General features: G+C 39.8%; 1 protein-coding gene across 1 annotated transcript in view; it reads left to right on the forward strand.

Moving 5' to 3' along the window:
* Nucleotides 1-11,467, forward strand: part of DCAF12 (DDB1 and CUL4 associated factor 12) — a 33,765-nt gene that overhangs the window by 8,680 nt on the left and 13,618 nt on the right. Inside the window, exons 3-7 of the mRNA XM_042028730.1 lie at nt 2,728-2,934; nt 4,352-4,412; nt 7,087-7,280; nt 8,363-8,428; nt 9,079-9,241. Of these exons, the coding sequence (XP_041884664.1) occupies nt 2,728-2,934; nt 4,352-4,412; nt 7,087-7,280; nt 8,363-8,428; nt 9,079-9,241 (691 nt within the window). The remainder of the gene's footprint in view (nt 1-2,727; nt 2,935-4,351; nt 4,413-7,086; nt 7,281-8,362; nt 8,429-9,078; nt 9,242-11,467) is intronic.

Consider the following 11,467-nt stretch of genomic DNA (forward strand, 5'->3'; position numbering starts at 1 on the left):
GGTTTTTTTATGTCCGGTAAAAACATTGTGGGCTGGTTTTTAGTTTCTATATAATGAGTAGCTTGGAAAAAAGTTCTTATTCCTGTTTCAGATAACAGAGGAGATTACTGTATGGTTCAGTTATCAGGACTTTGTTAGGACTCTTTAAGTCCACGCTGCTTTGAAGGTGTTGGCAGAAGTACTTAATTCAACAGTAGAAAATATTTAGTATTTTATTTTCTCTGGTGTCTTTAAAACTCTTGAAATGGTATTGAAGTTTTGTGTACTCTTAACTGGGTGTTTCTCTTGTTTCTTAACATTTCTCCCTTTCTGGCTTTAAAAGTATCTAGCAACTGTTTGGCTTATCTTGCTTTCTGTGTGCTGGATTTACAGGGATGATTTCTGGGCAGTTAGAGGTGCAGCTTTCAAGTGTGAGCTTTTGGCTTACTGTGATGCCTCAGGTGATGCAAGAATCTCAGTGTATGCAAGCAGTGGTTGTTTATTTTACTCGAGGTAGGTTGTGGTTGTTTTTAAACTACTGGAGTTCCTCACCAAGCAAGTGGAGAACTTACTGCTCAGACCTTTACAGCCAGAACATAGCCAGTCCCTTATATGTGCAAAGTTTAAGTTCTTTATCTTTTTAGTCCAATTAATTTGGAGTTTAGGCAAAGGTATTTTGTGTTAGGGTAAGTCTTTATTAACCAACACAGGTGTATGACAAGGGTGTCAGACTAGAGAGTGCAAAGGGTTTTAATTTCAGTCCTCATACCAGTTGACCTGCTCTTCCAAGTATGAATCTGTTACAGCTGAAGTACAATTCTTTTGAGTCCATGAACATCCTTAGGTGTGGATTTGTTTTGTTCTTAATTAGTACTTGTGGTGTCAATATTAGGACCTGCAGCTGACACCTGCAAGCCTTAATCCTAACTACTAAACTGTTAATTTGTTTAGGGTTTAGGGTTTTTTCAGTAGTTGAAGGAGGATAGGGGATGGAATTGGGCGCTTCTGCTGGAAAGAAACACTGGGGGGGAAAGGGGATATGCACTCACATGGGAAGGACAAAGGAGGATGAGAGGAGAGGGAATTACTGATCCTGGTCCTTCAGTGCAGGTGTTAATTTTCAGGTTAGGGCAGAGGGACTGTTGTGTGCATTGTGTTTTTACCAGCTGTCTCTGGCAGTGAAGGCGTTGTCAGGCTTGGGACGAGTGAGGAGTGCCTCCTTCCCCTCAGCTACAGCTCAGCTGTTGCCATACACCACAATTGTGTGCAAAATAAAAAAGTAAACATGAAAATGCAGTCTCTGTAGGAGCAGTCATCTGTGCAAGACTGCTGCCTACAATCAATTGCAGGTTGAAGGTGATGCATAATTCTAGACACAACATGCAAATAGCAATGAGGAGATTTCAGCTTTCTCTGTGGAATGTGTGTAACGTACCGTACTTTGTCAGGTTTTGATAGGACGTTAATATTCTGCTAGTTCAGTACATCAAGTAATAGATATGCTGCTGAATTATCTTGATGTTATTTATCTTATACTTTCATTAAAGAACAGATCTACGTTCTGTAAGAGTTCACCAAAAGCATGTATAACTTCTCTCTGAGAACCCCTAGATTTCTCTTCTGTTCTTCTAGAAATGTCTGGAAAAGGATTTCAGAACAATTTCCTTGAGGTGTGTATTTTTAAAATTGTATTGAGGGTTTTTGTTATTACTGTTATCCTCCTTGGTTCACTTCTAGAGGTTTTGAGACAACGTTCTTGGTTATAGAATGAACAGACTAAAGATGATGTAGAATTTAATTATAATCCTGAGCTGTGAATTCTTCATCACTTTCCTTAGTGCCAAGTCAGCTTGAGATCCTCCATTTCCTTGCTTCACTCATGTTCTCTCACAGGGCTTTGTCTCCTCTGTTAGACCTATTTGACTGTCAGTGCAGCTGCTCTCTGGGAAGCCATCTGTGAAATGACCCTGCGCATGAGCCTCCCAAATGAAAGTACACTTTGGCAGGCAATGTAAACCTTTATTCTGGTTTAAACTGTAACCTTGTGGTTGTATATGTCTGAACTGACATAACTCTGGGTATAATGTCTGTTTGAAGAGTTGTAAGGCTTTAGTACAGAGTTTTCTGATATGATGTCAGTGACATATTGCTCTAATTTCTTGTCTTTTTGCAGGATGAGGTATATAGCTAAATCTTTTTTTTCAGATGTTTGCACTGGCAGTACTGTATTTAGTTACTATTCTCTGTGTATCACCAGAAAATAAATTCCAGTTGCATAGATTTATAAACTGTCAGTCTGCCAAAGCCAAAACTTCATGGTAAGTGTGGTATCTGGGAGGTGGGAGAATCGTGCTAAGTCCCATAGGGCTTAATGGCTCTTCTGAGGTGGGGTTTTTTTCTCACTGTGGTACATAGAAATTGAAAAACAATACTGTTTTGTCCTACTGAACAGGGAAAAGAGTTTTATATTCAAAGGCTTTTTTTTTTCAAGTGGGAACCTCATGACAGATTTCTCTCTTCTCCCTTCCATTACTGTGAAAATGAAATGGGATGATTGAAATAAAACCCACTGTAATTGTTACTTAACCTGTTTTAAGAAGGAATTTATGCATTTTTCAGCCATCCTTGAAGCATTTGTGGATTTCAACTCAAAAAGAATGTCAGTTCAAAATAGGGAGGATATTTGACCATCTTGTTTTTCTTATCTGTTTGATGATGACTTACATGTCTGGTTTTTTCCCCCCCCAGTTATTTGTAGTAGATGTCCAGACTGGTCAAATTACCAAGATTCCTATCCTGAAGGATCGTGAACCCGGCATGGTGAACCAGCAGGGATGTGGCATTCATGCCATTGAGATCAACCCCTCGAGGACCCTCCTGGCCACAGGTGGAGACAACCCCAACAGTCTTGCAATTTATCGTCTGCCTACACTTGATCCTGTCTGTGTGGGAGATGTAAGTGGGAATATCTGGGGAAAATTTATTCTGTCACTTAAAAAGGTACTACTTTGAAATGTGTATGGTCAGAGCAAGGTTAGTATTTAGGAGTCTTGTAAGGAAGAGTAGAGTTCTGAAAGCCTGAAAACATCTCTGATTGAGTTGTCATTTTTGCTGTGGTATCTTAAATATGAGTGAGTACTCAAATATGTGAGTGGATTTTCAGGGCTTTGAGTCAGTTTTCTTCATCACCTACAGGACCTCACCTGAGGTCTACTTCAGCTTACTTTTTAACACCAAAAATGTAAGAAAAGCCTAAGTATTAAAGTCTAATTGTGGTGTTGACCTCTGAAACTAGTTACAGTGAAAAAGCTCTTTTGAGAAATAAAAATGATATTTCAAGTTGTTAAAATTTCCCCCTTATCCAGTGCAGCTTATGGACGTATTATTCCAGAGGTGGAACTTGGCTTTGAAGATTAGTTCTAACCCAGTGGTTTGTGGCAGTTTGATAGACTCTGGTACTGGTTTCATTTCTGAAACATCCTGAGGCCTTTTTAAAACAGCCAATCTTTAAAAAAACAAGCAGGAGGGTATACTGGTGTCCTGTGAGCGCTTGTCTCTCATTTCTCCTTTTTATTCAGGACTTTACATGGGCATTAACTGCAACAGCAGAGGTCAGGTCAGAGTTTCTGCAGCAGCAGATAACCAGCTGCAGCAATACTTGACTGAAGATTTGCATGACTTGCTCTTCATTTGTGTGACTTTTTAGCTTTTTGAAAAGAACTAGAGTCTTACGGTCTTTTTCTTCCCCCCGCAGGTTTCTTACATGCTAAAGAAAAGAGTCTTGAAACATTAATCTATGGGTCATGTATTGTAAATACAAGATTTTGGTTACTTTTTATAGTAGGATATGCATTTGAAGAAAAAAAACTCAACGTGCTGATACTTCACAAAAAAATGCTGCTCTCAGAATGGAAAACCTGAGAATTCTGGAAAATCTTAGAATTTAGATTAATTTGTCATTGGTCATAGGCCTATTTTTCCAACACCTTTTACACCTTTATCTGAAAGTGTGGAGCAGAAGTACTTGAACTCCAGACATTGAGGATATAGCAAGTATTTTTATGGCAAAAGCTCCAGATGAGATGAACAATTCCCAGGATGGCACGAGCATAGGGTAGCAAATGATACTCTGCTTGGCTTCAGGGCTAACCAGTTGAGCTCTTTATTAATTACACACTTCAAAACCAGAAAAATTAAAATTACTGCTAGGTACTTAAAGTGCTTCAGCTTGATACTGGAATCTTATCTGTATGTTTTTAATGTAGGTCTGTCCTTTTGAGCTTGTACTAAAAATTGCAGTGAAGAGCACTTGTCTGCTTTGAGACTGCTCTTGAGTATAATGGCACTGAAAAATCTGTCTTTCTTCCTTTAGGATGGACACAAGGACTGGATATTTTCAATTGCGTGGATCAGTGATACTATGGCTGTTTCTGGTAAAGTAAAAATTTCTCTCTTGCGGTTTTTTTGTTTGTTTGTTTGTTTTTAAACTTTCCTTCTCTCTGAATTTTATACTGATGTACAGTATTTGAAAAGTGTTAGGAAAGCACCTCTATCAGGGCATTTGAAACCACTTGCAACTACCTAGGCTATTTAAACACTTCTTGGACTTAGTGCAGTGCTTTGTTTTATTTTGCTGTAGGGCCTTAGTCTAGATCTGATTTTTCTAGTATTAGAATATTACTGTGTTTCTAGTGAGGGGATGCTTGAACACAATGAGTTACAGGAAAGGGTTCCACATAAGAGGAGTAATTTCAAGAGGGGTGTTAGTTATTGGTTAGTAACTTTGGAATACTTTAGATCAATATCGGTTCCTGAAGTAATGTGAAAGAGTAATTAATGACAACTGAGTTTGTTCTGTCAAGCTCTCAGTACAGTTGTGTGTATGTGTATATGCACTTACACTGTGCCAATGAATACAGAAGGCTGTAATAAAGAAACTCAGTTACTGACTTTTGGTAACTACTTGGATAATCAGAGTAACTTCATAAAGAGTTACTTTGGTAAAGGCAAAAATAGTAATATGCTGTTGCACTAATTGTTTACTGCCTTTCTGTGCTGACAGGGTGTAGTGTTCTGTACACAGAGTTGTCAAACTGCAGGTGACAGAAAACTGTAACAGTCTTATATAAAAGTCACATATCTGAATTGTTGGTTTAGTTTAGTAGGATTTTTTTTTTTTCCAAACCCAAAAAGCTAATCCTGGAATTTCATTTCTGAATTTAATACAAAAGTTAATCCTTGCAAGTCTCTGCCCCAGATATCTACAGAAACTCCCCCACATTCAAGCCAGTAAGCTTGAAGAGAACAGCACAGATGATTACAGATGTCTGGGGGAAAGATAAGGACCTGATAGAACACATAGCATGTGAGATTGAACTGTGTTGAGTCAATATTTTCTAAAGGTCAGGGGTGGATGTGAGAGTAGAAGTGTTCTCTATTCCCATGTTCTCTACTGTGGTGCTTGTAGCAGGCCGGATGTAGGTTCCAGTCTCCACATGTCAGACACCAGGGAAAACTTGTTGAAAGCAATTAGCGAGACTGGTTGCTAAACTGAATTCTTTAGACCTCACTGATGACCCTAATTAAGAGGGAAAAAAGACAGCTTTAACTTCTGACATGGTTTTAATTTTACAGATTAATTTACAGATTTCAATTACATCTGTATCTGAAAATGTGTAGCAGAAATACTTGAACTGGATCCAGATGTTGAGGATATAGCAAGTATTTTTATGGCAAAAGCTCCAGATGAGATGAATAATTCCCAGGATGGCATGAGCATAGGGTAGCAAATGATACTCTGCTTGGCTTCAGGGCTAACCAGATGAGCAACGTACATGGACTTTTTCTCCTGACAGGGCTATTAAAAGGGATATCTTCCTCTGAAAGTATGTCAAAATGTTTAGAAATTTTATTGCTGAGTATTCAGCCTCAGTAACAAACAAGATTAGGTGCCATTAAGACCAATGGCATGTAATGGAGTGGCAGGATGTTGTGCTTCTGTTGTTATGCAAGTGCCATTAGGATGCTCCTTATTGTATTTGTCTCTAGTAGGTGATAGTGGCAAATACCTGAATCCATCTGTGAGGGGGCAAAGCCACCTCTGCTGTGCTGGACCACCCCTATTGCGACAAAATGTTTTGCTTTACTGTCTTTGCAGCTTCTCCCCTATGAGGTAGCAAAGCTGATGAATTTAATAGCCTCATATAGATATATAGACTCTTCTGGCATCTTCATTATGAATTTCTTTTGACAGAATTTTTCACTTTATGTAGAGATGAAATTGACGTACATGTCAAATCTGACTTAGATGGAAGTGAGTTGCCTGAACACCAGAAGGGATGTGTATGAGGCCTTGGATTAAGCCTGTGTTGGTCAGGCATTCAGCTTTCTTCATCCAGTGTTCTTAACATTAGTGATTTGTATTTTGGATTAATGTCTTCAAATTTAGTAGAAAAATAAAATGAGTTCTTGCTTGTTTAAACTAAATTGCATTCTTTAAGGAAGAAGTGGCACAGGTTTTAGCAAAATAATTTTTCTAATAGATTTCATCCAAAGTGGTAGAAATTGTGATTTGAAATAGATGTTTCTGTTCAGCTCACAAATGAGTGTGTAGTCATAAGCATAATGATAGAAATCAAGTAAACCCAAATTGGCATAAACCCAGCTGAGGTTCTTTTGGAGATTTTTTGCATTGGTTTAACAGACTCTTTTACTAAGGCTGAGAATGACAGGCTCAGGCTGGACCTATAGCGTTCAGTCACTTCCGAGTTCATTCTGCGTATGAGATGATGATAATGGTTGCATGGGGTTGTGGGTCTTGATGCATCCTAATCAGTGTGAAAACATGCGAGATGGTCTAGCTGATTGGAAAGCATGTGGACAGTTGATAGTGAGTTCATAATATTCTGAACTTTACAGCTCAGTAAAATCATGTTTTTGTTAATCATAATTAATATATGGACACTAACAGCATTTTCTGTTAGATTGAACTAAGAGTATCCTTTTTTTTCAGACCCTATTGATTAATCTTTTTTTTTTTGAAAAGAAGAGTTCTGTATATGTGGAATGGACTGTTTGATCAGGTTCATTTATGGACTATTTGACCAGGTTCCCGGGATGGTTCAATGGGTCTCTGGGAAGTCACAGAGGATGTGTTGTCCAAAAGCGATGCCAGGCATAATCTCTCTCAAGTTCCTGTCTATGCCCACATAACACACAGTGCTCTGAAGGATATCCCAAAGGAGAACACCAATCCTGACAACTGCAAAGTCCGAGCACTGGCTTTCAACAATAAGAACAAGGTTAGTAAGATAAGCAAGACAGTTGAGAAGTCCTAAAACTGTCCCTGTATAGTAGAAAAACTAAAAAGTAATCTAAACAGAATATACCAGAGAAGCAAGCTAATATGTTTTTCTCTGATTCTTTTGCATCCTTGTCTGGTGAGGTGGTGGTTTTAGTCTGATGTTCTCTGCTTCTGCCCCAAGTGAATGGAGGAGTCCAGAAGGAAGAAAAAAGCAACCCCAGACACTTTAGAATGCACAGTTTTCCCATGGGTTTGATTTTCGTTTTGCATCCTAAGCAGGGGAGTAAAGGAATATTTACAAGAAGCAGATAAAGCACCAAGACATGTCTTGCAGCTTGAATCCCATTCTTGAGTTTCTGCTTTCTTTTGCCCTCTGTGAAGACCAGCTAACATTTAGCACTTCCTGTTCTGATGGCTGAATCCTTTCTGGATTGCTCAGCAAGTGAGGTGACTGACTCACAGGGCAGGCACTACTGCTTGCTTTGGGGTTATTTTGTTGGTATTTGACAAACAGTAAATGTCAATCTCCCACATCCTGATCTCCTGTTATTACTAGTGGGAGCAGCAATTCATGCTCCACTACTTTTTTTTCCCCCCTGCCCTCAAAGAACAGAAAAGGTCTGAAGCAAAGGTGGGTGTGCTGTTGGAAGCACCGTGCTCCTGTAGGCTTTATTTTTCTCAATAGCTGTTAGTTACTCCTCTGATGGAAACTTCATGTAACTTTTTCAGTAGAGTAGCACCTGAAATTTGCTTCAGGGTTAGAATCAGTGTGGGACCTGCTGAAGAGAATTGTCAACTCTAGATTGTACTGTCTCATAATTTTGAATGCCTAGCAAGATTAATGGTTTTGAAAGTTACTGTTATTTACTCTTTTGTTAATTTAGGTTCTACTTGACATTTTGTACTGTATTGCATTCTATAAAGATCAGTATAAAATGAAAATTTATCTTGATAGAGCCTTTACAGGATTATGAATAAGTTCAATCCAGAGTGTGCAGCCTGCCTAGAAGAGAGTGTGAGTTTGCAAGGATATCTATAATACAGAAACTAACTCTCTTCTTTTTATTTTCTTTCTAATAGGAGCTGGGAGCTGTGTCCCTGGATGGGTATTTTCATCTTTGGAAAGCAGAGCACACACTATCAAAGGTGCTTTTCCATTTGTTGGAGTTAAACTTCAAAAACTGCAAGCCGTTAAGGCTGTTCACTATTCTTAATCTCCTTCAAGTATTTGAAGAGCAGCAGTGTTTGCAAAACACTCAAAAGTTCTGTGTAAAATGAAATGTGCTAAAATTTGGAGCTTGAAGAGGAGAGGACTCTGCACTCCCCTTAATTTAGAGGGCAGGAAGCATTCTTAAGTTTCTGCTAGTTCTGGGTTAGCTGAAGTGAACTGTTGCATAGAGTATGGTGGATACTTGATCAGTAGAATTCATAAAGGAAGTTGCACTTACTTAAGTGTAATGGCAAATCACACCCATTACCTATGCTAGTTAATATGATAGTCTTTTTCAGCTGAGAGCTGATGTCACTGTGCGCCTGCTAAAGAAACAGCAACTTAGAAGGATCTGAAACAATTTATCAAAATGTCCATTTTTCTTGGCTTCAGCCTTTATTGTCTCAGTTTGCTTCAGATAAGGCACCACATTGCTTTCAGGGCTTTTCCTTCTGGGTCATGTTTTTCACCTGCAATTTTGTGGATTTTTTCCCTGCAACTTCCTAGAACATAGCTTACAAAATTGTTCTGTTAATGCCTTACTCTTTTCTTGTAACAGGTTGATTTTTATTTTTTCTGTTTCCAGTTACTTTCCACTAAGTTGCCATACTGCAGGGAGAACGTGTGCTTGGCTTATGGTCAGGAGTGGTCAGTGTATGCAGTAGGATCACAGGCGCATGTCTCCTTTCTGGATCCGAGGCAGCCTTCTCACAACGTTAAATCCGTCTGTTCCAAAGAACGAGGCAGTGGTAAGAAACCTGTCAAAGGTGCTTCAAATGGTTTGCTTGCAGAAATAGCTGTTAAAACTGTAGTAAGTCAAGATTCTAATAAAGAGGAAGGGCTTCTCCAGTGATCGGCTAAATAATTAGCAGTGTATAGGTTTGGCTTTTGTCACAGTATACCTTGAGCGACCAACAAACCAAATGTGGCCGGCTCTGAAATCTAATAAAGGGCAACATCAGTGCCTTTAGGAGCAACTCAATTGTAAACCATGCAAATATTACTGAAGTTTAAAAAGCGTGTATTTTACTGCTGTATATTTTTTACTGGATCTTACTCTGTTTTTTACCATCTCAAAGCAAATACAGTCTTTTTACCACTGTTCATACCATTCTTTCATTCTTCTCTATGAATTAAAGAAAAAGGCATTTTGTCTGATCTGTGCTACCTTGTTGGGAGTCTGGGCTGTGAAGGAATGCTTGGTTTGTAATTTTAAAGCCATGAGTGAGACTCCTGATTTTCTGTGTGATTTGAGTGCTATTTCCTTTTCTCATATGGATGCAGTATTTCCAGTTGAACCTTATACCAGGGCCAGGCCTGAGGGCTTGCAGAGTGTATGGTTCCATAAAGTTCTCTCCATATCCTTTACTGTCAGGCATGAGAAGACACAGTGCCATATTAATCCTGGACTAATAAGTTGCAGTCCTTATTTAGCTTGTCTCTGGGCCTCCATCTCTTCATCAGAGGCATGTACATAGTAGGCATATGTGTGTAGGTTATTAGAGGTATGTAGGTAGGCAAAGATTGGGAAACTTTTATTTATGTGGTGTCTATCAGGGTCTGCTGCTTTCACATGTGGGAGAAGTATCTGTAATGTCAGGAGAAGTCACCTGAACATCTTACCAGAAAGACCTCTTGTCTTGACTTGCTGTCAGTAAGGATTCTGCCCAGGTCCTGACGCAGACACTGCAGTGTGCTGCCCAGTGGTGGCTGGTGGCTGAAAGCTTCTGCCTCAAGTATGTGATCATCCATATTGGGGGATAAGGTGTATAGGGAGTACCTCCAGAGCTTTCTCTACTTCATCTCTGAAGAAAGTCTTTGTTCAGGGTAGTTTTCTGTTATGCAGAGTAGGTGCATCTTTTTATTTGGCGTGGTGGTGGAGGCACGTAAATAACAGTAATTCCCAAGATACTGAGTGTTTCCACTTTCTGTTGATTTCCATGGGACTTGGAGTGGTGCAGCACCTCTAAAAAACAGGCTCTTTATTGATCTGTGGACTAAAATCTGATTTCAAGTGCTTTGCAGTGATACCTGAATGTGCTTTAAGTTTCCAGTTGTACCTGCTGAATGTGGTAAGTCCACATTAACTTTAGTTCACTAGTGTTGTACACAAAAGCAGAAAAAGGTGGTGGTGGCTTAAGTCAGTCTGGAGCTGGGGCTGGCTTTCTCCTGCTGTAACCCCGTCTGCTCTACACAAGAAGGCAGTGAATGCTTTTTAGTGCCTCTTGTGAGTGTTGCTTTTCTTAGCAGCTATACAGGGAAATGCAGGCCTTGGACGATAGTTCTTGATCCACGAAAGCAACTGCTCTCTGCATGACTGGGGTACAGAGCCATGTTGTGTGCCCTTCACTTCATGTCCTGAAGGCAGCAGACAGAGCTTGTGTGGCATTGATGCTGTGACTTCTTGTGTAGGACATGTCACTGCATCTTCATTTCCTTCTGGGATCTGTAGACCCTTCCTGCAGCTTGGGAGTGAGGCTCAATATACTTACCTAAATAATCCAGGTCCACAGGTGATAGAGGGCTGGGAGTGTAGGAGAATTTACTGTGATTGTTTTTTTGGCACAGGCTGTCCTTTTAGCTTAATGGGAATGATTAATCTGAGGTACTTCAGCCCCTTAGTAGACAATTTGAAATTATGTTTTTGAAAGCCTGTTCTAAATATCCTTCTTAGTAGTTGGTGGAGTTTTAAGAGTTCTCCTAGTTTTTTTTCTGTTAAAGGAATTTTCCCCCATAATGTTTCCAGGGAAACAAATGCCCAGGTGCTTAAGAAGAACAAAAGACCTGGCTGCTCTTTTTGTTTCACCTGGGTGTGTGGTCAGTCGGTCTCGAATTTCACACAGAGAGGGAGGGTGCTTGCTTGGTCCGATTTTTCCTTCTGCTGGAGAGAAGCCCCGGGATCCCAAAGCCCGCCTTCCCTGCCGCGGTGGGCTGTGGCTGCCCTGCCCTGCCGCTGCTTCGAGCCTTCGCTGCGC

The sequence above is a fragment of the Corvus kubaryi genome, unplaced genomic scaffold (genome assembly GCF_017639235.1).
Source record: "Corvus kubaryi isolate FWS band 111438036 unplaced genomic scaffold, C.kubaryi_AGA036_p1.0 37308, whole genome shotgun sequence".
Taxonomy (NCBI): domain Eukaryota; kingdom Metazoa; phylum Chordata; class Aves; order Passeriformes; family Corvidae; genus Corvus; species Corvus kubaryi.